The sequence below is a fragment of the Propithecus coquereli genome, unplaced genomic scaffold, assembly GCF_000956105.1.
Source record: "Propithecus coquereli isolate 6110/MARCELLA unplaced genomic scaffold, Pcoq_1.0 Scaffold1, whole genome shotgun sequence".
In the NCBI taxonomy this organism is placed as follows: Eukaryota; Metazoa; Chordata; class Mammalia; order Primates; family Indriidae; genus Propithecus; species Propithecus coquereli.
This window is the reverse complement of record NW_012133857.1, coordinates 9273207-9301200: the sequence shown is the minus strand read 5'-3', so window position 1 is coordinate 9301200 and position 27994 is coordinate 9273207. Positions and strand designations below refer to the sequence as shown.

At 38.6% G+C, this 27994-nt stretch overlaps 1 protein-coding gene across 2 annotated transcripts in view; it reads right to left on the bottom strand.

Annotated features, from left to right (window-relative positions):
• The window catches only part of ANO10 (anoctamin 10), a 240616-nt gene extending 213839 nt beyond the window's left edge, over nt 1-26777 (bottom strand). Inside the window, exons 1-4 of one of the 2 annotated variants that reach the window (XM_012638749.1) lie at nt 26719-26777; nt 17569-17721; nt 11553-11750; nt 10212-10346 (exon numbers count right to left, since the gene is read on the bottom strand). In XM_012638749.1, coding sequence (XP_012494203.1) covers nt 10212-10346; nt 11553-11750; nt 17569-17707 — 472 coding nt within the window. In that variant the 5' untranslated portion in view covers nt 17708-17721; nt 26719-26777. Of the gene's footprint in view, nt 1-10211; nt 10347-11552; nt 11751-17568; nt 17722-26718 lie in introns of those variants that run through there. The other variant, XM_012638743.1, reaches the window with a different exon arrangement.
• Nucleotides 26778-27994: the final 1217 nt, after the last annotated feature.

Below are 27994 nucleotides of genomic sequence, written 5' to 3'. Positions count from 1 at the left end.
TTTTTAGTAGAGACGGGGTCTCGCTCTTGCTGGTCTCGAACTCCTGATCTTGAGCGATCCACCCGCCTCAGCCTCCCAGAGTGCTAGGATTACAGACGTGAGCCAGCACGCCCGGCCTACTAGTATGGTTTTAATATTCATGCACATATCTGGAAGAGACAAACGAATGTAACCAAAGAGAGTATCTCCTGGCAATATTAAATGGAAATGGGGAATTCTCTCATCTGTAGTGATTACTTAGAATGACTCGCTGAGGGGAAAAGGGTGTCTTTAGGTCTTCAAGAGGAAGTGTGTTCCGTAGAAATGGAAAACTCAAATGAACTTGTGCCTTATTTGGGGAGATGGAATATTTTCCACATCAGTTCCCAATATAGTCTCTTACTAAGAATATGCTCCTAAGACGAACTTGCACAGAAAAGATGCTTTGCTGTCTTCATCCACTGATAAGCTTTGAGCTCTTTAAGGTGTATCAGCTCAACTCTTCCAAGGGATACCACCCTTATCTCCTATCTACCTATCACCAAAGACAGGTGATGAGAATATCAGGCATAACACCCCTCAATGAAGACCAGCAAATAAATGTCTATAGTATGAAAGAGGAACATGATTTAAGTTTTCAGTGTAGAAATTCCACATACAGATGGTGTATTCTGAGGACAGGTCCCTATCATAAAATCTTCAGAGTAATTTAAAAGAAAACCTAACTTCGTAGAAGTAAAAAAAGATAATAAAGAGATATCTGATACTAACAATAGAAAAAAGTCTCAGTCTGAGAAAAAGATTCTTAATATACAGTTCTTCTTACAATTATATTTTCCAAAGTAAGTTGTACAGAGGAAGAAAGTTTTTCAAAGCTAGGGTTATGATTAAATTCTTCTCCTTAATGACTGAAAAAGGGTATATCCTCAAAATATCAGTAACTAGGGTAAAAAGACATATGGTTTAAGTTACATCAGCTTCTGGTGCTGTCAAATCTATTTTTTTTAATGTTTCAGTGGATTTTTCTTCAGCAAACACGAGTTAAAATCGATCACACACAACCGTTTGATTCTTACCCCTTGTTTGGGGATGCTCAGGCCACAGCTGATTTGTTCTTCCTATTACTAGCGTTTTCAATTACTGTATCAGGTTTTTTTTAACTTCGAACCGACTTACGGCATCTAAATTATTACTTTACTATTTCTAAGTTCTTTCTTAAAAGATGATCCCATCCTATTATAGGAGACATTATAAACAGGCATACAAGCAGGCATAAAAACCAGCTTGTATAATTCTAAAAATAGGACTGCGAACTGAAGACTCGGAGAGAATAGAAAGCTGCAGGTTCTAAATTACTGGGCTTCTCTTCACCATCAGTGCAAAAGCACGGTTCTGGTTTCAGCTTCTAAAAATAGAGGTTTGCTTATTTTTTTTTTAAATCCTTCAACCTTCTCATGTCAGCTAAGAACATAATTACTAGGAAGGAGTCTTACCTTCAAAGGAAAGTATGATGCCGTGTGGGCCTATTTAAAAAAAGCAACAACTTAAAGCAGATTCCTTCCTTCAAGAGTGCCGAATGACCTCTTGTCAAGTCCTGGGGTTATGAGTATTACAGTCATTGTTCAATTAGCCAAACAAATCAAAATTCATTAAGAGACTATCAGTAGCCTGGTTTATAGTAGGACCCCCTGAATTAGATAATACAGTAACAATACTATCATAATATTGCTTTATCTTTGGTTTATGTGACATGTTTACTTCAAAAATAAAAACAAAATCTCTGTCATGACTCCTCACTGTGTCTGTGCTACAGGGAGAAGCAGGCTGTTGCCTCCAATCCAGCAGAGGTGCGGTGCCAACAGGAAGCACAGGCCAGCAGCCTTTGCATGATGGAGATGGCCCCCTTAATCCCTATGGCTGCCGCTGTGCCCAGCTCCCTGACTCTAGCACTCAGATGTAAACAGATCACTTCATTTCATGAAGGAAAAAATGCTCTTAGGGATTACCTGTGTTTTCTAAATACATTTTCATGTTCCTGTATTCCTGTACTGTTTTCATCTCTGTTTAATATAAAAACCCCGAATATGTATGTGTCAAAATATAGTGTGTGTGTCTGCATGCTGCAGGGCCCAGCAATATATATACACACACATATATATACTGTATTTATCAATAGGTGGTTCTTCTCATGTATATCCCTGCTACATGATATTTATCTGAAATCTATTCCATTATTCATATAAGGCCAGTTAAAGATTTTAGAAGACAAATTGTATCTAAACGCTCTAATCTATCCACTCTTGTATACAAAAGATATTCAAAAGAAGCTACCATAATGTTGTATAAGAATACCTATGTAATATTAACAACATAATATATGTCGGGTCCCATCAATCAAAACATGGTAATTGGCCGGGCGCGGTGGCTCACGCCTGTAATTCTAGTGCTCTGGGAGGCCGAGGCAGGCGGATAGCTTGAGCTCAGGAGTTCGAGACCAGTCTGAGCAAGAGCAAGACCCCGTCTCTACTAAAAACATAGAAAGAAATTAGCTGGACATCTAAAAATATATACAGAGAGAAAAAATTAGCTGGGAATGGTGGTGCATGCCTGTAGTCCCAGCTACTCGGGAGGCTGAGGCAGTAGGCTCGCTTGAGCCCAGGAGTTTGAGGTTGCTGTGAGCTAGGCTGACACCACGGCACTCTAGCCCAGGCAACAGAGTGAGACTCAAAAAAAAAAAAAAAAAAATGATAATCATCTGATAGACATTTTAAGACAGAGCTTTAACCTAAACTAAGTGACAACCTTAGGATACAGTGAATATGTAAGAAATTCTTGGATACCTTAACTCCTCTTTCTAAAGAAAATCTTTCATTAGGTTATATGCATGCTGGTAGACTATTAAGAAGCAATAGGAAAAGGTAGAGTTGGAGGGCACCAAGAGATCCTTGCTCACAAGGAAATAAGAAATAGATGGCTGTCAAGATGAATGCTTGATGACTAAGACACACCCGTAGCCAATTTCTAGTTCTCCACATTGCTTGCCGTTTGATGGAATGAGGGACAACCCTGACATGCACATCTCACAGTGCCACCTAACTGCCTCAAATCATGTTTATAATGACACAACTTGCTAACTACTTAATGAAAGCTTTCTATCAAAACACAACATTACAGCAAGCAGCAAGCAAATTTATAATCATTGTATGTAAAATTAAAATCAAATTAAACATAAGATATGGAGAGTGTTTCTCATGAAAGCCCTGGCCACCTTTCACAGTGTTGATGGGCATCACATTGAGTAGGTTAAATCTTGCCTCCCAATCAGCCTCAAAGAGGCTGCCCAAGAAAGCAGCTCCCACAAAATTTTAAGGTAAAAATTAGCCTTTCCATTTACTTCTGTGAATTAACTTAATGAAAATCTAGGATTTAAGTTACCTTAAGTTTTATTAGTTCTAAAATTTGCACTCTGAAAATAGGTCATAGTTTATGCATATACCATTTGTTCTCCAACCAAGTAGTATGATATAAAATTAAAATGATGCAAAATAAACCACAGCATTTTAAGGACCACATTTTCAAAAACAGAAAGAAAGAGAATAATGCAGAATTTAAAAATCCAGCCTAGATAACTTAAATATGATTCTTAGATAGTATAAAACACTTTCCAATGACCATGATTAAGATGATTTTATTGTTTTTATATTTAGCACCAAAAAAGAAGGGAATGGAATGTAAGAGAAGAACAAAGAAAGAAAGGAGGAATAAAAAAAAAAGAAAGAATCCTTATTTACAGAAGCCTCATCCTGCCAGCAAGAAAGTTATTTCTATTATTGTTTCAAGACAACAGACTGGCTACCTATACAGTTAGAGAAATCCATTTACATGTTTCCTTCAAGGTTTTCATTCAGCTAAAAATTTCTCTCTTTGAAGCAACCGGGAGCATGTGAAAACTGCTGCTCCACTATCCCATTTGATGAAAGAGCACACTTACTCTTTTCTCTGTTCCAGCCACATCCAAGAGGATGTACTCATGCAGAAACTCACAGGTAGAAGCAGTGATTTTCACACGATGGGCTGACCAATGCAGATGAACAGGAAGAAATGGAATGCTTACATTAGCAACAAGGACAGTGCCTCAGTCTGCTTTGTATTTTATTTGATGCAGTACCCAGCTGTGATTAAAAACATGCCTTCCCACTAAGAGATTAAGATTTAAAAATTTTGGAATGGTATCTAACAATCTCTTAAATACAGACTGTGGAACTCCTGGGAGTGACAGAAAGATACCTCTGCCCCTGTTCTTGCTCATGATACCAAATTAAAAACAAAAGAAACAAGAAACATAAAAAGAAACCCCCATCTTTGACGAGAGTAAGAAAAAACAAACTAAAAACTCAAATCACAAACTATAAAAAGAGGTCTTGAAAATCAGCCCAGGCCAGAGGGCAGGGTTCTCCTGGATGGTAAAGGGGTGGGAAACCACCATCCCCTTGCCCAGAGGCAGGCAAAAGAGGATGCATGGCAGACCCCTGGGGGGTGTCTGCTCCCTTCCTGGCACCATAGACAACAGAAGCCAGGCTGGAGGGGGAAAGGGCAGGTCTGCCATGTTGGAAGAAAGAGTTAACCTAGTAGAACCCAGGGATGGAGGATAACTAGCTCTCTCTTAGTTGGCCAAAGATAGGCCTAGATGCCAAAGTGACAAAAACCCTGCAAAAACAGGGCTCCACAGGCTCAGGAAAATGTATTGCCAGGCAAAATCTAAGCTTTTTACTACTACAGTTCCCTGCTGGAGGTCCCCAGCACCCCACTCTCCAAAACACACACTTCCTTTCAAAAACAGCCAGTCTGGGGAAAATATGGGCTCATTAAAAAATAAGTAATAAAAAATACATAACCACAAAGAAACTGGTTTAGAGCTATACAAAAATACTATATGGAAAAAAAAGGAAAGCCAAAAATACTACAAAAAAAAAAAGAAAAACCATAAAAAAAGACAGAGAAGAAAGATAGCAGAAAATTACAGCATCAAGCAACAAAAAAATAATAAAATTCTTCATGAAGCTAAAGAAATTAAAGCAAACATCACCTCTCTGAAATTAAACCTCGGAGGAGAGCTATGAGAGCTGAAGGAGAGAGCACAGAAAAGCAATGTACAAGAAAAATATAACTATTAAAGATTCAAAGTCATGATAAAAGCTACAAAAAAGGGAAAGAATCAAAACACATCAGGAAACTGGTAGACAAGCCTAAGAAAATTATATAAGAACAAAGACTTAAAAATATTACAGAGAATATGTAATAACCCACATATAATACATATAATTGCCCCCACTTAAGAACAGAGCAAACACAACCATACAATTCTTCAAATATAACTGAAGAAAATTTTCCTGAAAGCATGGTAACCTTTGATCAGTGCCACTGAAAGAACGTATGTCCAAAAAAAGAACCCACACAAAATAATCAACAACAAGACATAGGCCGATAACTGGAAATGTAAGCAAACAAGAACAATGAGTCCCTGCATCCAAACTTCCTGGCATCTCCTAACAGCCATACAAATGAACAAGGAGAGAATGCCTACAGCTAGAGACAGAGGAGATGGCCACGTGTAAGTCAGGCAATAAAGAACCAAGAACCAGAAGAGATCCAGACCCAAGTCCAGAATAGTGGAGGAAGCCCAAAAGGTGCTGTGCAGAAGAACAGGGAGGACAGAGGGGTCCAAGGAACCCAGATAACACCAACAAGGACTCACGGCCCTTCTTCAGGAGGAGGTCCCACACTGAGTGGGAACTTCCAAAAATAGGCCTGAGACATGATGATGGGTCAGAGCACTGACAGCAGGAGGGGCTGAAGGGAAGAGCTTGGAAAGGGCACAGAGCAACAGGCGGCTGACTTGAGGAAGCACTGCCTTGGGAAACACAGAGGAAAGTGTCTGGGAAAGTAATGGTCCTTGGAGGTTAACAGCCTATAGGGAAGGAAGAGAAGTAGAAAAGTGATTCACAGTCCTACAGAAGCAAGATCTCACATCCCATACGCTCTCCTGCTAATGGTTGATACAGGAAGATCCTCAATATTTAAATATTAATGAGAAAAATTTTCTTTAAATCAAGGAAAAACAACAGAGAAAGCACAAACAAAATAAGACATGAAAAGGGAAAAATACCATTAAAACGGCCGGGCGCGGTGGCTCACGCCTGTAATCCTAGCACTCTGGGAGGCTGAGGCGGGTGGATTGTTTGAGCTCAGGAGTTCGAGACCAGCCTGAGCAAGAGCGAGACCCCGTCTCTACTAAAAATAGAAAGAAAATTAATTGGACAACTAAAAATATATAGAAAAAATTAGCCGGGCATGGTGGCGCATACCTGTAGTCCCAGCTACTCGGGAGGCTGAGGCAGGAGGATCGCTTGAGCCCAAGAGTTTGAGGTTGCTGTGAGCTAGGCCGACGCCACGGCACTCACTCTAGCCCGGGCAAAAAGAGTGAGACTCTGTCTCAAAAAAAAAAAAAAATACCATTAAAACAGGAGTTAAAAAGATCCTGAGAGAAATCTGCACAAATCAACTCATGAAACTTAATGGAAAGTAAGGAAAGCTAGATAAAATAAAAACTTTTCACGGAAAATATAACTTACCCAAACTGACCCCATAGTGATGGAAAGTCTAAACAAACCAATTTCCACACATGATTTAGAGAAAACTCCTCAAAAACCTAATCCACAAACATTGGAGCAAGATGATTCATACAGGAATTCTAACAAGCCTTTAATTTAAAACCGAGTACATTTTGACAACACATAACAGGGAAAAAAAATAAAAGAAATCTTAAACTTCATTCAGAACTTGCATTGTTAATACTCAAATTTGCATGGCTTTACAAACTATTTTATGTAAATTGTAAGATAAAGCAAATTAGTAATTATGAAATATTATTAAGAATCAAGATTTTCAATGTAAGTGAAAAGAGATAAAAATATAAAACCAAAGTGAGTAAAATCCTACAATGTTAAATTTGAATTGAATACATCAATATATAAATTCATGATTTTTAAAAATATATTCCTAGGCTTTTCCTCTGAAATGGGGAAAAAGATGACACAGCCCACATAGCAAAAGATTGCTTTAAAAAAGCGTAGAAAGAAGCAATTTCAACAGAAATCATAAAATCAAAGAAGATAACCCTTAGGCTAGGCACAGTGGCTCACTCCTGTAATCCTAGCACTATGGGAGGCCAAGGCGGGAGGATCACTTGAGCTCAGAAGACCAGCCTGAGCAACAGTGAGACCCTGTCTCTACTAAAAATAGTAAAAATTAGCCAGGTGCAGTGGTGCATGCCTGCAGTCTTGGCTACTCAGGAGGCTGAGGCAGGAGGATCGCTTGAGCCCAGAAGTTTGAGGTTGCCGTGAGCTAGGCTGACGCCACGGCACTCTAGCCCAGACAAGAGAGTGAGACTCTGTCTCAAAAAAAAAATAATAAATAAATAAGATAACCCAACACAAAATGTCCTTTACTTAAATAGTATAAATTCCCTTAGTTTAAAAATAAATCCTCGGATTAGACTGCAAAGCACCCCAGTATATTCTAATATATCCAACTTAAAATTATACTCAGAGGGGCTGAAAGTATAAGGATGGGCAAAAACATACTAGCAGATGCAAACTAAAATAAAGCAAGAGTTATAAGACAAGGCTGAATTCAGCAATGACAACACATTAAGCAAGATGAAGAATAATACTTTATAATGATAAAAGGTACAATCTACAAAGAAAATCTATCAAAATCTTTATGCAACCAAAAATATAACTACTAAATTCATGAAACAAAAGCAAAAGAAAATACAAAGAGAAAATTGGCAGAAACATAGGAAATTCCCATATTGGTTGGGAATCTCTAGGGCTATGATGGATCAAGAAAACAAAAGCAAAGCAGTAAAAGACAAAATTAACAATGTGTGTGCTAGAAATAGAAATACGACAAAAAAGAAATCGAAATACTCATATGACTATTGATGTAAAAATAATAAAATAATAAAAAAAGGAAATCAGCAGGAAATTTAAATAATACACTATAAGTAGAGTTCATCATGGGAATGCAAGAATAATTCAATATTAGAAATTCTATTAATATTGCTTACCATATTGATAATGTCAGAGATAAAAAACATAATTATCTTCATAGATGCTAGAAAAGCATTTGATAAAATCTGTGGCCACGCAAAAGTCTTAATAAAGTAGAAGAAACAGATACTTTCTAAACATGATAAAAATTACCTACAATCAAAAGTCAACATCATGCTGAATGCTCAAATACAAGTATTCCCTTTAAAATTAAAGCAATAACTACAGTGGGCAATTTGGAAATATCTACCCCAAAAGATGCATGTACCTTTGTTTTAACAATGTCACTTCTGGGAATTTTCCTACTTTGTTTATAAGGAAAAAACTTGAGGAAAATAATTAAATGTTTATCAATATGGTGACATCCACACAATGGAATACTAGGTGGCCTAGAAAAGGAATGAGTTAGACCTGATGTGGTAATCTAGAATGATGATTAAAATATATTATTAAATAAAAAAGGTTCAAAATGGTATGCACAATATACTCCCCATTTGTTTGAACATGTGTTCTCTTGAACAATATTTCTCTGAGGGTATAAATTAAGAGGGGAGAGAGGGAGTTGGAGCATGGAACAGGAAGGAGACAACTTTTGGTTGTCTAAGTTTTTATACTGCTTGAATTTTTCTCATATACATGTGTTATTTTTTTCAATTGACAAAAACTAATAGAAAATAAATGTGAAAATCGCAAAATGCTTGGGGGAAGTATTTTTCTGCCATATATTGTGAAAATTGAGAAGAATAATTTTTATGTCCATAGTACAGACTATAAACCCTGTTTTCCTCAGCATCCTGAATATAGTTCAGAATAGGCTAGAATAAACATAACATCTTTGGGGAAAAAAAAAAAAGGTTTTCTACAAAAAAGTGAAAATAAATAATTTATCCTAAGAAAAATACTCCAAAATTCAAGAAGAAAGGTAGGTCAATAAAAATTCATATTTGGAAAAGATCTATGAAAGTAAGGCAAAATCCCCATCACAGGAGAGGAAATTAGGAAGGTTTATCAGAGAGGAAAAGAAAAAAAAATCTCACTCAAAAGGCCTTCTATTACGCATCATGTCTAAGGAAATGAGGAAGACCAGAGAAGGTGAAGCATCATCTAGGAAGAATTCTTGCCAAAAACTTCCAGTTTACAGGAAATACAGAGGTTAGAGGAACAAGGAAACAATCAGAAAATCCATAATCTGAAACAATCTATAAGACAAATAGCCTGGTCTCTTCAGCAAGTCAAAGTCATGAGAAAAAAATGCAAAAGAAAAACTATTGTATATTAAAAGAGACTTAAGAAACGTAACAACCAAACAAAATGGGTGATTTTTGGATCTTAGTTTGAGCAAACAAGCTCTAAAATATATTTGGTGACAACTGGGAAAATGTAAATATGGACTGGTTTGGGAAGATCTGTCCTACTAAGTGAAGATCGGAAGGTAGTATTACACTGACTATTAAAAGGAAACCAGACTAGGGAACACAGAAGCTTATGTGTTTAAAGTGCATTTTAGGTAGCAAAATGCTCTGAAGCATTGCCACTATCTGTGTTTAAAACAAAGTTGAAATTATGCATTGGGGTAAAATTCTTTCATTCTGCAGACTTGCATTCTCATTAAAATGAAATTACACAAAACTGAAAAGTTGCAAACTGCTAATCTGCATTCAGGTATTATGTTACTTTGTAAGCCTTTATGTTTGCACGTGCTCACACCCAGTGAAATCAGAGGAAATGGAAAGAGTGCTCCAGGAAGACAATGTCTCCCCTTTATTCCCCCACATATTTTCTTTATAGTATACAATGTTAGGGCATAAAGTTTGCTAATTTTAACTGAGTAATAAAATATGCATGTGCTCACAATGAATTTTAAGCTAACTGAATACTGTGAGACCTTGATAAATAAGAAGTAGCAAACCATACAGAACAAATATATTGATTTTATAAAAGTGCAATACGATGAGGCTCAAAGGACAAAAGACATGTTCATGAAAATATAAGTTACTGTAAAGCTGTGTTTTTCAGTACAAGAAAAAAAGCCTCTGTGATTTGCTAATTATGTCTATTAAGAATAAAACAGTTGCATTAGAATGTGTACTCAGGAAACTAGTTGATATAATGACTTACATAATGATTTTCCTGGATATAACTTTGCTTGGGGGTAACCAGGGATCATTTTTTCATCTTTAGCTCTAAGATTTTCAAGTTCATGTTTGATAATGAATTGACATTCTGCCATTGTGAGGAAATCATCATTGTTATCTAAAATAAAACAAAAATTTCCAGTTATTTTCTCAGTAATAATCAAAATAAAATTAAGTAATATTCTAACTACCTGGCATTATGGAAATAATGATATAAACAATAAACAATTAACATAAGGAGTAATCAAAGTCTAAAACTGGTAAATTAAATTGAACATGAAACTCCTTAGACATAAAAATAAAAAAATTGTGTTATATCTTCACATAATACAATTTCTCAATCATTTTAATAGTTATTACATAATATGGCACAAACATTCAAACAACATATACCTGATCTCATTTAGTACCAATGAGCAGAAGGCAATATATTCTTGAATTCTAACAATACAGTATTTTTAACCAGGGACGGAACTGAAGTTGTTTGCCTATATGGCAAATTCTCCTCCTCCAAACTCTCAAGCCCATTCTATTCCCTTCTGAAGTCAGACATCACTCCCATAAATGAGGGAGAACAAAGTCTGATAAGAAAATGATGTCACTTTTTGACAGGTGAACCTTCTTAAATGAGATAAATTTCACCTTGATCATTTTTCACTAAGGTATAAAAATCCAGAGTAAGTGAGTCTGAAGAAGTCTAATCACATCTTCTAACTCTGAAAGCCCTGGAAGGGGCCAGTTTGATTCTGAAGCCAAACTTGCATCCTGATACCGTATCTACCCTGGCTTTCTCAGTTTTCAAGAAAATGTTCTCTACTGGAATCTGTTTTGGGGCCAGTACAGAACCAATTACCCTACCACATTCAGCACGAGCCAGAAAATTCAGTAAATGAGGTTTCTAGGATATCAAACTACTACTGTGTTTCTTATTACAAGATTTTTCTACCTCAAGCCAGTGAATATTCATTATTACAAGAGTTAGAATAGAATAATATAAATTACACATGTCCGTCTAATTTGTGTTCATCTATTCCAGAGGTGGCAAAGTATGGTCTGTGGGCCAAATCTGGCCTTCCACATGGTTTTATAAATAAAGTGTTACTGGAACACAGCCTCACCCATTCATTTACTTATGGTCTAAGGCTATTCTTTTCCTCTACAATGGCAGTGTTGAGTAGTTGCAGCAGAGACCACATGGTTTGGAAAACCTAAAATATTTACGATTTGGCCCTTTACTAAACAAGTTTGCTGACCCCTGATCTATTCATTGAAAACTTCTTTTTGATTAATGGATTCTGGCAGAAACAAAGAATTCGGGGCTTACCATCAAAACCTTTGAAGTTCTGTCGCGTCCCGTATGTGAAGGCTCTCATGGTGTTATCATTGCACTCTTTTACCAATCCCACTGCTTCTGCTCCCAGTAACAGTCTAATCTTGGAGGCACCAACAAGATATAAGTTCTGATTTTCTAGTGTCTCTTTCTCATATTTATTTAACAATGGTCTAAACAACAACTGGGCACCTTCAAAAACAAAATATAAGTACAATCTTAGAAAGACGAACATTAAAGTTTCAAAAATGAAAACCTTCTTAAATAATGTTTCTAGTTTGGTGGAAGAAAAAAATTATATTAACAATTTAAATCTATCTTCCAAGTAAATAAGATACATAAGTAAGTTGGGGATGGCAGTTCTTTATAGTTTTTTAACAACTGCAAAACCTGAAAATTGTAGCAATGAGTAGCTTGCCACTTACGCAAATTAGAAGTAGATATGAGACAAGAATCCAATATTTATGGGCTCTAAGTACAAAACTGCACTGAGTGAAAATATGGAGCAAAGCACTGCAGTTTCTTAATATAAACATAATGGACCAAAATTTAAGTAAATTAATTTGGAGTAAAATATTCCAGTAAAAAAGCCCACAAATAAACAATTACTGGACTATAACAGATTTTGTCAGTTAAATACTAAATAATAAAAAACAATATAACTTTTTAGTCATTTTTCCCATAAATTTCTATATTCAATTAGATTTAATGATATTTTTCTTAACTAAGTTCCCAAAACATTAAGAGTATATATTATGATTTGATACTGTACATGTAATTATTACTTAAAAGATTATGGAGAAAAAGGATTTTTTTTCTAAATTTTTATTTCTACCTATATCAAACTTTTTAAGGTACATTTATTTACTATTTACCCTGTAGAGATGGTTATCAGGAATTATGAAAGTACTAATCAGACAGTAACAGGATAATGAGCAGAATTTATACTTTACTTATCAACTGGATTAAATACATTAAGATTAATGTATTATGATACTATTACTTAGGTAGTTTACAGTAAAGGTATTAAAGACTATATTCAATTTACAGAAAAGAAAATACAAATTACTATTAAATATGAGATCCTTAACCTCATTCATATTAAGAGAAATGCAAAAACTATTCCAACATGCTATTTTTCATTTCTCACACTGCAAAGATGGAAAGTTTGATAACAGATTGTTGAGTGTGGTGGCCATGGAGATGCCCTGCTCTACCCACCTCTTCCCTTCAAGAGAATTTGCTCCAAGCAGTGAGGCTGACTGCCAGCCTTCTGCTGCTGCACCTTAGGATGCTTCCCCCAGCTGCTCCCAGCCATTGGCTGGGCATGGAGGGGATGTCAGAACAAGGCCATTCCTGCTCAACATGGGTTTCCTTTAAAGCTGCGGTCTCCAACCCTCAGGCCAGGACCCAGCACTGGCCCACGGCCTGTTAGGAACCAGGCCATGCATCACCACCTGAGCTCTGCCCCGCCCCTCTCCCCAACCCTGTCCACGGAAAAATTGTCAGGCTGTACAGCAGGAGGTGAGCAGTGGGTGAGGGAGCGAAGCTTCATCGTATTTACAGCCGTTCCCCATGGCTTGCATCACTGCCTGAGCTCTGTCTGGTCTGTGGAAAAACTGTCTTCCATGAGACCAGTCCCTGGTGCCAAAAAGGTTGGGGACCACTGTTTCAAAGGGTAACTTTGAGCCTGGCTGACAGTTTCTCAGAATAGTGCTGTGGTCTGAAGCTCTTCCTACTCAATCCTCCTTCCTTCCCTCTCCTTTCACAAGCGTCAGACCTACACCAAAGTCTGAATGCTCTCTGTGCCTACTCCTGCTCCCTCCCCCTTAGCTTTCCACAAATGTTTCCCTCAATAAACCACTTATGCATCATAATCTCATCTCTTGCTTGGAAGACCCCAACTGACACATGAGTTTGTGGGGAAAGTCAGTCTCATTCATTTCTAGAGGAGAAGAAATTGGTATAACCTTTATGAAGAACCATTTGTCAATATCTTGTTTTGAAAAGTCTCCATCTTCCTTCCCTCAATTAAGCAATGACTTTCAAATTGTTCAAGCGATTCCTTTGTTATTTGCTTTCATGTCACCAAGTAACAAGCTTATAGAGCTATTTCTTGATTTCTTAGTTTTAAGCCTTGGAAGATGAGGATTTAGCTCTCTTTTCTTCCTACCTTCACCATTTCCATCCCCACGCCCATCATTCCATTCTCACTATACAGTTATAGCATCCTTTTGGTTTCATCAAGTACTTGCATTATATATAACTAGTTACATATGTTATTTATAGCTGAGCCTTACAGTAAACTATGATTTTCCTTTCCTGTACTTTCCCTTTTTCTAAAAGTTGCTGTCTTATTTTATCATTTGCCTAGTTTATTACGTACTCATCAAAAATTCAATCCCCCAAGCTCTCTGCCAATTGTCTAAATCTCTCCTTGATACACTGACTTATTATATACCCTATTATCATCTTCTTAAAGAAATCTTTCTTCACTCTGCTCTCACACTTCATTGGCAACTAATTAGGTACAGAATTCTAGATCAAAAATCCTTCCTTCAGAAATGAAAATATTGTACCACTGCCCTTCTAGCTTCCAGTATTTGTTAAGAAGTCTTATCCTTTATATCTAACCTATTTTCTTTTTTCTGGAAATTTGTTGTATTTTCTCTATTTCCAGGGTTCTGAAACTTTCCAATGAAATGCTATTTTTACCCACAATGCTGGGCACTAAGTGGGCCTTTTCCATCTGAAAGAAAAGGCAAGGCATCAGTCTTGTGTTTTTCTTTGATGACTTGTTTTTCTCTGTTCTTTTTTTAGAACTCCTTTTATTCAGAACTGTACCTCTTAGAGTATTCCTCTAATTTCCTTGTTTTTTTCCTCATATTTTCCAATTCTTTACCTTTTTGCTTTTTTGTTAGAGATTTTTCTCAACATTATCTTAACCCTTTTATTGAGTTTTTAATTTTGATTTCACATTGTCACTTTATAAGAACCGCTTTTTTTCTAAATGATTATTTTTATAATATCCTATTCTTGATTCATAAGATGTTGTATCTTCTCATAATTTTGAGAATTGAGATTTTTATTCTCTTTTGGTTTTCTTCTGCATTATTCTTGCTACATTTATCGTTGTTTAGTTTTTAGCTTTTTCTTTCATGTTAGGGATTTTCCTCAGATGTTTGGCGATCTTTTCTTACATGCTCATGTTTAAGAAAGGGGCTCTTAAGAGGCTAAATAGAAGTTCTGAGGGCTAGATGGAGTTTGTCAAAGATGACTTTTAATGGAAGGTAGTCTAGGCCGGGCGCAGTGGCTCACGCCTGTAATTCTAGCTCTCTGGGAGGCCGAGGCAGGTGGATTGTTTGAGCTCAGGAGTTCGAAACCAGCCTGAGCAAGAACAAGACCCTCTCTCTACTAAAAATAGAAAGAAATTAACTGGACAACTAAAAACATATAGAAAAAAATTAGCCGGGCATGGTGGTGCATGCCTGTAGTCCCAGCTACTCGGGAGGCTGAGGCAGGAGGATGGCTTGAGCCCAGGAGTTTGAGGTTGCTGTGAGCTAGGATGATGCCACGGCACTCTAGCCCGGGCAACAGAGTGAGACTCTGTCTCAAAAAAAAAAGAAAAAAAAATGAAAGGTAGTCTAGCCAAGTCATTTTCCATTGGCAACCCCCTGATTTCTGCACTTTTAGGTTTTTTATCTTGAGCTGGCCAGATTCTCCAGAGAAAGACTGTCTAATTTGCTTCCTGGATGGTTTAAATACAGCTGCTAGTATTTTGGAAGCTGAATTAGGTATGAGACTGATGGGGTGTGGTGAGGGGGTTCATAGAGCCCCCACGCCAAAAACCATATATTTGACCTTCTCCAAGGAATAAACCTCAAGTCTTCTGCAGGAGTGGTAGAATATAAAAGTGATACAGGGATCTAACTCTTTACTAAATAGATCTCAGTCAATCCTCTTTTTTTCTAGATAGTACTTTTATCTCCACCTCCACAGTCCCCAGTTTCCCCAACTCCTGAGTCTTTGGGGATATTCTGCAGTGTATACCAAATCGCATCTCAACTTTCTCCCCTGCCAGCTTAAGTTTTAGCTTTCTCAAATCTGAGAAGTCAATTACTATTCACCTACCTGTTTTCTAGCTTCTAAAATTTTGTTGCTGTTGTATCTTCTCCTTCCTTTTCTGTCAATGTGGACTTAGGTCATTTATATATTTTTTAAAGAAGTCCTTTTACTTTTATTATCATTTTAATAGGGGTTTTGAAGAGAATAAATGTAAACATGACTATTAGATCCACTATCTTTACCTGGAAGATCCAAAATACTTTTTTGAAAAGTTTTTTTATTGTCATTCAAACAGTGTAGAATGATGTCCATTCCCTCCCCATCCTTGTGTGTCCCTAAAGACACATAATCCGCAGAAAAGAAGGCTGGGAATATACTGGAATTTTTCATGCTTAGACACTACAAGTGTTCTTAAATCACAGAAATTTTAAAGAAGGGACTCAAGTCCAGTGAAACACCTCAAATTTCAGCAAGCAAACACTCTTGTTAAGTTTCCTACTGATTCAATTGTTTGGAAAAATTTTTAAATTCCACTGTGATTCAAAATTTTATTTTTAAGAAATCACTTCAGGGCTGGGTGCGGTGGCTCACGCCTGTAATCCTAGCACTCTGAGAGGCCGAGATGGGAGGATCGTTTGAGCTCAGGAGTTCGAGACCAGCCCCAGCAAGAGCGAGACCCCGTCTCTACTAAAAAAATAGAACGAAATTAGCTGGACAACTAAAAATATACAGAAAAAAAATAGCCAGGCATGGTGGCACATGCCTGTAGTCTCAGCTACTTGGAAGGCTGAAGCAGTAGGATTGCTTGAGCCCAGGAGTTTGAGGTTGCTGTGAGCTGATGCCATGGCACTCTAGCCGGGGCAACAGAGTGACACTCTGTCTCAAAAAAAAAAAAAGGAGAAATCACTTCAGGCTGGGCACGGTGGCTCACACCTGTAATCCTAGCACTCTGGGAGGCCGAGGCGGGAGGATCGCTTGAGCTCAGGAGTTCCAGACCAGCCTGAGCAAGAGCGAGATCCCATCTCTACTAAAAACAGAAAAAATTATCCAGGTGGGTGGTGCGTGCCTGTAGTCCCAGCTACTCAGGAAGCTGAGGCAGGGAGATCGCTTGAGCCCAGGAGTTCAATTGAGGTTGCTGTGAGCTAGGCTGATGCCATGGCACTTGCCCGGGCAACAGAGTAAGACTCTGTATCAAAAAAAAAGAAAGAAATCACTTCAGTTTACAGTCACAATTTTTTTTTAAAAAAGAGTCTAAGATTAGTCCAGTGTTTAAAGACTTAGTACAGTTTAAGATATTGTTCCATGTAATTTATGAAATGTTTGCTCATAAAAAATGCCCTCTGCCTTCGCACCCAGAACGAACCACTGTCGCCCTTCAAGAGAGGGCTAAACTTTGGTGTCTTAAGTCATCCCTTGTCACTCCAAGAAGCACGCCAAAGTGTCATCTTAGCCTTCTCTTTACTTTTACAGTAAATATACATATGATTCATTCGGGCATTGCTTTGCAACAGCTCTACCACTAACATTTTTCTTACTTGAATTTCTAGGAACTGGCATTCAGTCTCCCCACCCTGACGGTAACATCCTTGCAAGCAGAGACCATATCTATTTCTCTCTTAGCACCACAACTGACACACAAAGCACACTCAATAGATACTTGTCCATCCATTTGACAAATATTTATTAAGCACCTACTACGCACCAAGCACTGTGCTAGGCATAGTATTTAGAACTGTGAAGAAAACTAATCATGTTGCTTTGTCTAATGGGGACTTAAAGTCTAATGTTGATTTAAAACCACTTTTCAAGTCTTCAATAGATAACAAAAGGCAAAAAAATGAACATCAGTAAGTAAAACATATCACTAAGAATTGTAAAATACGTTTATAAATATATTTTTAGTCACTGAGCATGACTAAGTCTGAGTAGTAACTATTTTACTCACCGCCATCTTTTTTTTTAGCAATAATTCTGTTTTTCAGCCATTCTTTGGTTTCTTCTTTGACATCCTGAGCAAGTTCTATGACCACCAAAGGAGTGAAAGAACTCTCGTAAGTATCCAAAGCTGATAAGGTCACTTTCATCTTTGAAAAACCTGCTGCAAATTAAAATAAAAAGCAAAAATGGATTAAGGCAAAGAGAAATATGCTACAGACTGTTTGCATTTTCTCTCAATTATATCTAATTCTGGCTTCCAAGATAAAGGCAAATTTCTGATGATCCAGATGGTTTATATGACAGGCTCAACCAAGGGTTCAAAACACATGTGTGACCCAAGCTTTAGACAGAAAACCATCAATATCTGCAAGCAGTTCAGAATACAGCAGAAGAAATATTCAGGTCAATGAAGGATGACAGTGTAAAACGTGTTCTCACACAAGAGGAATAAGAAAGTATTTACAAAGAATGTGATACCTTAACAGGATTTAGAAGAATGAATAGGAGTTTGTCAGATAGAAAATGAATGGTATTCTAAGTAGAGGAAACGTATTTCCCTACAAAATAATTGTGAAAAAATACCCAACGGGCTCAGAGAAATACAAGTGGTTAGGTATGGCTGAAGCACCAACTCTGGGGTGGGGCGTGGGGGGAGGGCGGAAATGAGCTGGTATCTAATTAGGAGTCCTGATTACAAAGGAAATTAGTTTTGTCTAATATACAAAGGGAATCACCAATTCGTCATAAGCAGGGAATTAATGGAGTCAATATAGAACTATTACAGATTACAAAGGGTCAGCCTAGCATATTGGAGATTGCTTAGGAAGCCATTAGAGTAGTCTAGAAAGAGCTGGTACTGGCCTGAATGGTGGCAATGAAAAGGATAGATTAGAGACTAAATCTATAAAAGTTGACAACTAGACTGAATGGAAAGACAAAAAAATAGGAAAATGTTAGTGGGTAAGGAGTAGTCAGATTATAATTATATGGAACTCTCTATGGTACCCATCTTTGCTAGGCAGAACCGCTGCTATACACTTCCTTCAAAATTACACGTTCTAAAAGTGACACACTAACTGAGACCACAAGCCAAGACTTCCACTTCCAGGACAACAAATTAAGGGGTTCGGACAACTCTTCAAACACCCACACTCACAGGCATAGGGGTGTGTGTGTATATATATACACAGAGGTTGAACATCTCTAATCCAAAAATCCAAAATCTGAAATGTTCCAAAATCTGAAACTTTTTGAGTGCTAACATGACATCATAAGCAGAGAATTCCACACATAAGTAGTTAACACAAACTTTGTTTCATTCACAAAATTATTTAAAATATCGTATAAAATTACCTTCAGGCTATGTGTATAAGGTATATATAAAATATGAATGAATTTCACGTTTTAGACTTGGGTCCCATCTGCAAGATATCTCATTATATATATGCAAATACTCCAAAATCCAAAAAAATCCCAAAAATCCCAAACATTTCTGGTCTCAAGCATTACGGATAAGGATACTCAATCTGTATTTTTAAAAATCTTTCTGTGAATATTAAACAGCCAAGAAGGCAGTGGGAAATAATGGAGCCCCTATCCAGAAGAAACAGAGAGGAAGTTCAGCATTTCCAACTAGTTTCCCTAAGGCCTCTGCCAATTTGGGAAGAAGTAGCTGAGAGGGTTAGGAACTAAGAAGGGATCCTGTTAGCCATGAGAGGCTAGGAGACAAAAAGTGTAATTAGTACAGAGCCCACCAAGGAAGAGGGTTGGATAAAATCCCCACTTTGAAGTGGGACCTGAGAGGGCTACATCCTAAAGCTAACAGTGAACCAGAAATAGATCACCTTTGATAAGTACTAAATTACAGGTTCATATCATCTCAATCAGGAGACAGTATGTGTGAAAATGGGGGGAAAAAGCAATAGAAACAATACATAATAGATCCAAATAATGGAGTTAGTTGAACCGACTTTAAAATAATCATCGTATGTTCAAAGACCTAAAACACAAGACTGAAAATTTTGGCAAAGAACTAGAAACTATTTTATAATGGAAATTCTAGAATTTAAAAATACAGGAGTCAAGCAATGTCTCACGCCCATTAATCCCAGAACTTTGGGAAGCGAAGGCAGGAGGATAGCTTGAGGCCAGGAGTTCGAGACCAGCCTGAGCAACATAGAGAGACCCTGTCTCTACAAAAAATAAAAAAATTAGCCAGGTGTGGTGGTGCACGCCTATAGTCCTAGCTACTCAGGAGGCTGAGGCAGGAGGATCACTTGAGCCCAGGAGTTTGAGGTTACAGTGAGCTATGATTGTGCCACTGCACTCTAGCCTGGGAGATAAGGCAAGAAAGACACTGTCTCTTTAAAAAAAGGAAAAAAAGTCAAAATTAAGAACCCAAAGGAGGCTTCACAGAAAATTAGACAAAGCTAAAGAGAAAAACCAACGAACTATAAGATGGACATGAAGAAAATATCTAGAAAGAAGCACTGAGAACAAAAAGTGAAGAAAATACAGAAAATAGTGTGAGAGACAAGGAAAAACAGAGAGTCCCAGAAATAAAGAAAGGAGCTATTAGGGCAAAAGCAACACCCAAAGAGATACTACCCAAGAGTTTCCCAAAACTGACAAAATATATCAAGGTATAGATTTAACAACCTCTATATACTTCAAAGAGGATAAAATAGAATGAAAAAAGCAGAGAATCCAAGAGAAAACAATAGAAAAACCAAGAGAGAGAAAATCTTAAAAGCGGTCGTAAAAACAAAGACGAAATACTGTGAAGAGGAGCAATTAGACTGACGGCTGACTTCACAGTAAAATAACGGAAGCCATCATGTCTTCAATGTGCCAGAGAGAATCATGGCCAATCCAAGATTACACTCAGTCAAAATATGCTTCACAAATAAAAGAGCAATAAAGCCATCTTCAAACAAACAAACATTGAGAGAATTCATCACCAGCATACTCCCACTAAAGAAAATGATAATAAAGGGTGTTCTTAAAGCAGAAGAAATGGATTGCAGATGATCTGGTAATAATCTTTTTTTAGTGAGCAGAGAGTATTTGCAATATGGGACCTCCCCTAACCCCTTTTAGCTTAATTCTCCTTTATTGAATGCCCACTGCATATGAGACAATGTGCTAGGTACCTATATACATGATTCTATAATCTTCCTACCAGCCCTACAATTTATACTTTAAAAACCAAGAGGAAAATCAAATGAAGAAGTTACTTTGCTAAGTTCAAAGTAAAATTAATTTTCCATGATATAGAGCTTAAGACTAGAAAGAACAAAGTCATTAGAGATACCCAAATTCTACATGTTTTTTCCTACTAAATGAAATCTTAGTTTTAAATTGTCTACCATACAACTCTTACTAAAGATGAGCTAAGACAGAGTTCGAGATAAAATGACAAAGTCAAATCACATTACAGAATCTTCTGGCCTAAAGCAAAATTAACTGTATCAAAAATAAGTAAAACAGCCCCCAAACAAATATTAATAATAAAAGTGAACAAAAACTACTCAGCAGCCAGAAAGTAAATCTCAAGCCAAAATCATGACCAACTAAAGACAATACCAACAATGAACTGATAACAAAGGATCCTTCCTAACAATTTGGAGAATTCCAGCCATCTGCAGTAATGCATTACTTATGGACAAGAATGGAGAAATACATCTGACTAGTCATTGATGCAGTTTTTATTCTCTCTCTCTCTCTCACACATACACACACACATGCACACACTGTAGCCTGTACATGCACATACACACACATGGTTAAGGATGCGTAATCCGGTGTCAGGCTGTCTGGTTCTGAATCCCAGCTCCCTTGTTTGCTGCTGTGAGATATTGAACAAGCTATGTAAGCTGTTTCACCTACGTTTTCTCATTGGTAAAATGGAAGAATTAAAGTTTCTTGTTCAAGGGGTTGGTGTGAGGATTAAATGAGTTAATTCACAAAAAAATAAGTAGCCCAGTACCTTGCATGTAGTAAATCATAAGCGAATGATAGTTAGAGTTGTCTTCATATTATTATATATTTATTACACATATTTATATGTAGCCATACTTTGCATTTTTTACCTTAAAATGTGTCAGGAATTGCTTTCCATGTTAATAAATACAATTGTATTTATATCCTAGTATTAATGGTTCTATCATATTCTTGTACCATACTTTAGCCAACCTCCTGTTGATGGACATTCAAGTATTAGGTTCTTTGCCATAAATACATAAATAAATTGAATAAACAAAATCTCTAATAAACTTTCATATGCATATTTGATTTAATTATCTTTTTGAGAGAAATTACTTAAGTAAATAAATAAAGCTTTAATGAACTTCTATATACATGTTTTGTTTAATTTTCTTCTTGGGATAAATTCCTAGAAATAGCATTGTCACGTTGAGTACAAATACTTAATATTATTTTTCATATTGCCGCTCTGCTTTCTTACAACATCTGTCAGCAATGTATGAAAATGTTAGATTTTTTACACCTATACCAAAACTAGTTTCATCTTTTAGCTTTGGCATATTTGAAAAGGAAAAAATATCTTGTTACTTTGCATTTCTTTTATTAGTAACTTTAAACATCTTTTCAACTGTGTGTTGGCATATTTTTTTTGTGAGTTGTGTTTTTATGTCTTCATATTTTGTTGCTGATTTGTAAGAACTCTTTGTATATCAGGGATGGTGATATTTGTCTCTTATATATTGCAAATATTGTTAAGGTTGTTCCTTACATAATGAAAGGCATATAGTATCTCAAATGAGAATAATCAGTGAGTAAATATAAAAGTTTCTAGATAGTACTCATATACATGTTTAGAACAGAAACCTGCTTTTAGTCTCTCCAAAACTGTTTTATGACCTGGTAATTATGAGTAAGTTGGGTCTTATATTATTCACCTTAGATAGTGCATAAATGTTCAAAAACTGACCTTTGATGTATGTTCCCATATACTCTGCTAACTTTATTGCTCCCTTAAACTAACCATTCTTTCCAACTTTGCTGTTTCTCACTCATAGTTATTCTTCCCTTGTCCAAGGTTGGAAACTTGGAGTTATCTGTATCTATTCCAAGTTGAATGCTGTCTGGTTCTCGGTCTCCCTTTCCAGACTATCCATACTTTTTGGGTTCCTGCTACTGTCCTTAGTCCACGTGTTAGAATGATTTGATGAACACCTGCTTCTGCTACTAGACTAGGGGCTCCTCAAAAGCAAGATGTAGACTTTGTTTACCTTTGTACCTTTAGACTATTATGGTCTGGCTCATAGTAAGCACATGATAAATGTTTACCGTATTTGAAGGTGAGGAAGCTAAGTCTCTGTATTCTAGTGATTGGTTAATATTTCCCCCAACTTTTTATTATGAAAAATTCCAGTCATTCAGGAGAGTTAAAAGAGTATCATGAAGAACACCCATATTCTTGCCTCCTAGATTTACTTATTGAGATTCATGTTACTGTGACACAAAATCCTCTGCTCAGAAACCTACAGGGATTCCTTACTGGCCATTGGGTCAGATATAAACTATAGCATTTGTTATCTTTAAGCAGCCATGTTCCACACAGGCTCTGGGGCATGGGATCAAGAGATAGCTAGACCACATTTTGTTCTTCTTTATCATCTTTCGAATTGCACAAAGGGCTAAAGAGAGACCTACAAATGAAATCAGATTCACGTGGCTTTTACATTAGCTATTGGATCACTGGCCCACAAAAGGTAAATCCTGACCACGGTGGTTAAGATGCAGAGAAAACACACAGTGAGTTCAACCGTGGAGGGATCCGGTAAGAGCGGGGGGAGTGGGGAGTTATTTTAACAAAGATCAGGAAAAGAATGTCGGATCCTTTATACTGGGGATTTTTCTCTTCCTGAGTTTGAATAAAGAAAAAAAGTCAATGGAATTATCACAAAGTCAAAGGCTAAGAAGGAAAGGCATAAGGCTGTGTTTTGGAATCACCTTATTCCAGACTCAAAGAAACAGAAATAAAAATTACAAAATTACTCTCAGTCATGAAGCAGAATAGGAACCACTTCAGTAAAAGGAAACTGAAGGGCCACATTGCACAAGCTGGAAGATGAGAGGGATTTCCTTAGGAGAAAGTTAGAATTGTAATGACCAGGCTAAAAGCAGGCCAGGACACCCCCAAAGAGGTGCAGGACACTAATCACCTACAGGCAGGCAGTTAATTCTAAGAGCAATTGTGGGAACCTCCCTCCTGAGACTTAGGGCAGCTGCCTCAGGGAGTTACATAAGACCTGGACAGACCTGACAGTGGGGAATCACTGCACATTCCCACCCTCACTAGAGTTTCTGGTGACACAGCTAATGCAGGGAAGCTGGGGAGGCCCATTTCCTGAGAGAATGTCTCTGGGAACTCCACAGCATAAGGACTTCACAGGAATGTATAGGAGAGGTAAGACACTGGATACTGAAGACAGCCCAGGCACAAAAGCCCAGGTCCAGCCTGATTAGATGCTGCACAGATGGCCACCTCCTCACACAGTTACCCAGCTGAGTCTTGCCAAGGACTCACCAGTAGGGCAAAATAAGAATATTTCCTCCTCTCACTCATGCCTTCATTACCCCTGATGCTCCCAAGAGTTTGCTTATTTGGGCTGGAATAATGTCTGCAATAAACTGTGCAGGAAGCTGAGGTTGTCCCAGGCCAAGGAGGTTCCCAGTTTTCAGTTTTAAAAGCAGGACAAGTTGGACACACTCACAAAAGAGTAAACGTCATTACTCTTTCTTCCAAAATATCCAGATAGCAGTCGGCATTTGGCACTGTTTTTGAGAAATTCTCATTGCCAATTCATATCCTTTTATAGCATGGATTACTCAGATCATTCCTTCTCTTCTGTAACTCCTTGATGACTTAGAAATGGTATATAAAACTAATTAAAAGGTATCTTATGGGTTATACAATTTAATCAAACAGTAGTCTACTAACACAGGAAAAGAAAATAAATATCCTCATCTAAGGTACAGGATATTAGATATGAATTTAGGGAAGATGTATGGTTTCTAACAGGCCTGCTTTACTTCACAGGTCTGCACCAGGTCATCCTGTTTAGCAGAGCACCCAGATCAAACAAGACTAAGGACATATGACAACTAAATACAATGTAGGATCCTGGATTGGATCCTGGACATTAGTAGGAAAATTGGTGAAATTTGAATAAGGTCTGTAGATTACTTAATAGAATTGTATCAACATAAATTTCCTGGTTTCAGTACTTCTACCATGGTTGCGTATCATGTAAGCATTTGGAGAAGCTAGGTGAAGGGCATAAAGGAACTCTGTGTACCATTTTTGCAATTTTGTAAACCTAAAATTATTTCAAAATAAAAATTTTTTAAAAGATTTTCTTCCAAAAATTTTCCCTATTTTCCTCTTTCTAACACATACACACAAAAACACATATACACTAAAAATAATAGCTTCTGATTCACATGTGACACTTATTCTGAGCTCGTAACCGCTAAAAACAAAGGTTTTCTTGCTTATAAAAGTAAAAAACTTTTAGAAACAATTTAGATATGCAACAGATGAGGAACAAGCTAATAAAGTATAATACAGCCATCATTTAAGCCCATGACAAATATATCTACCTTGAGCAACAACTGAATCTTAACCTCCAAGCCAGTACTAGGCACACAGCTGAAATGCTAATATTTGATAAAAGAATTAATCTGTATGATTAATGGATTATATAACCATTGATGTTTAGGAATTTTTAGGGATCTAGGAAAATGCTAAGTGAGAAAATGTTCGGTGTGGGGGAAAAAAGCAAAGTACAAAGTAATATAACAATATTACCCCATTTATATAATACGTACATTTCTGAACACAAAAAATACAAAAATGAGGAAGAAGGCATTAAAATGTTAATAGGGGTGGTAAAATTACAGAAGAGTTTAATTTTCATCCTTACACTTCCCTGTCTTCTAAGTTTTCCATAATTAAAAAAGTTTCACTGGGTTTTTTCTTAAGTGTATACACACATTTCAATTTACCAGGCCTTTTCCACCCTCTTCCATTATTTTAAATCTTTTAAATTTCATTCTTTATCTGCAATTCTATATTTCTTTCAGCAACATCTGGTCAGAATAGAGGATCGACTTTCCATAGCTAAATTAAAACTGTTCATCATGGGCCCTTAGAAAATATCTAGTTCTCCAGGTTAGTGTGACTTTAAATTGAAAGTAGACATGTGAAAGTAAATACAAATTTTTTAAACCCCACAGGATTAGATTCAAACTCAGCAGGATTTAAGGGAATATAGTACAACTGTGTCTTGAGCCTGAATAAACCTCAACTGTACTTTCTTAAGTCTGGGACCTCCATATGCTGTCCCAGTTGTTGAAATAGGGTTTTACAGAAGACAGCGCACACCAATACTGGTGCTGTGAAGGCACCAAGAAAATGAGGAGCAGCCTGTAGGAAGAGAACCTCATTCCATCCACAATTCTCAGGGGTCCCAGGCACTGCCCCTGACTTGTATCTATTATTTAAACTGTACACTATGTCTCAGTCAAAGACCTGGAAACCCAATCACCCCGACGTGAGAGAGCGCGCGCATTATCCTGCAAGCTCGCTCTGGCCAAACCCGCTGAGACACCCGAAACCTCCCTGCTCCAGGGACTGCCCGAGGAAGCGTGAACCGTGAGCCCCTGAGAGCTGGAACTTCCAACAAACGCCCTCCACCAGGCTTCGCTGACTCCTCCACCCCCACTCACTACCTCCTCCCCAAGGCTCTGAAGCCTCCACATCCCCCTATCCTGACTCCACCAGCCCTAAATTTCGGCCTCACCACGTTTCTTCCAGCACTCAGCCCGCCACCCCCACGCCCCCAGACCCACATCTCCTCCCCAAATCTCGGCTCTCCGCAGCCCTGCGACCGCCACTGCCCCCAACACCTCCACTCCTCCCTCCCGCTACCGAGCACCCTCCCGCTCCCCCACAGCCTCCGCGCCCACCCCAGTCGCACTTCCCCATCGCCGGGATAGCCAACACCGGGAAGCGCCCCGGGAACGAAGGGCGGCGGCTGAGAGGAGCCTCTGGAGGCATCCTGCTCCGGTAGCAGCCGAGGCTCTGAGCCGCGGAGAGCGAGGGGGTCCTAGGCCCCCCCCAACTCACCCGCTGTCGCGGGGCTCCACGTCTTCGGGGGCGGGCCCGGGAGCGGGCTAGACGGGGAGGCCGGGCGAGCGGACGCTCGGCGCGGGGGGGGCCGGGCCGGGCCTGAGGGGCGGACGCAGCCGAGCGCTGGGCGTGGCGGGCGCAGGGAGGCCTAGTCGAGGTAACGCGCAGGCGGGGTCGGGGCCGCGGCGGGAAGGGCGGGGCCTCGCTGGGCAGTCGCGCCGAGGCGGCGGGGCCTCAGCGGGAGGAGCGGGGCCTCCTGGGCAGTCGTTCCGGGCGAGGCCTGGGACCCGTCGCGAGAAACAGTAGGCAGGTCTAATTGGGCTGTTGCCTGGAACCCGAGCCCAGGCGGATGGAAGGGAGAGTTGTGCTTAGGGTACTGTCGCACCACACGGGGCGGGACCGCTGTGGGAGAGGCGGCCTGGTTGGGCTGTCACTCCGAGCGGGGGTGGGATCTAGCTGGGCTCTCCATCTGAGCCGGGTCAGAGCCGGAGAGCGCAATCTGCCCTTCACATTTCCCTCTTCCATCTTATAAGGACCAAAATCCAATTTTCTGGTCACTTTCGGGTTAAGAACAAGTCTCATTTTTAATGCTAGCTTACTTTCAAGTGGTGAAAAACCCAGATCCAATTTATGATTAAAACCTCACGTCCAGTGTACATATAAGAATAACATCTATTGGATGTCGGGCAGGGGGGAGGAGGGAGGAGGGAGGAGGGGACGGGTATATGCATACACAAAGAGTGCAGTGCGCACCATCCGAGGGATGGACACGCTTGAAACTCGCACTTGGGGGGGGGGGGGGGGTAAGGGCAACATACGTAACCTAAACATCTGTACCCCCATAATATGCTGAAATAAAATAAAAAAAAAAAAAACCTCACGTCCAACTAATGCCAAATCCCTTACAGTGGTCTATAGGGTTTCCCAGCCCCGCCTCTCCTTACCTCTCAAAAATCCTCTTTTACTCTCCCATTTGCTCTGCTCCAGCCACATCGGTCCCCTTGCTCTTCCTAGAACTCGCCAGACATCCGCTCGCGTCCCACCTCGGGGTCTTTGCCCTAAGTGTTCCCTCTACCTAGAAACCTCTTCCCCGAGAGCTATTGGGTTCACTTCCTTGCCTCCCTCAAGTCTTAGCTGGAATCTGCCTTTCTCCTGAGGCCCTTTCTGACCATCTTATTTAATATGTGCTCTCCTCTCTACCCAACCACTCCCTTACCTGCCGTCCGATTAATTCTCTCCATGGCATTCATCACCTTCTTTTCGTTAATTTTTA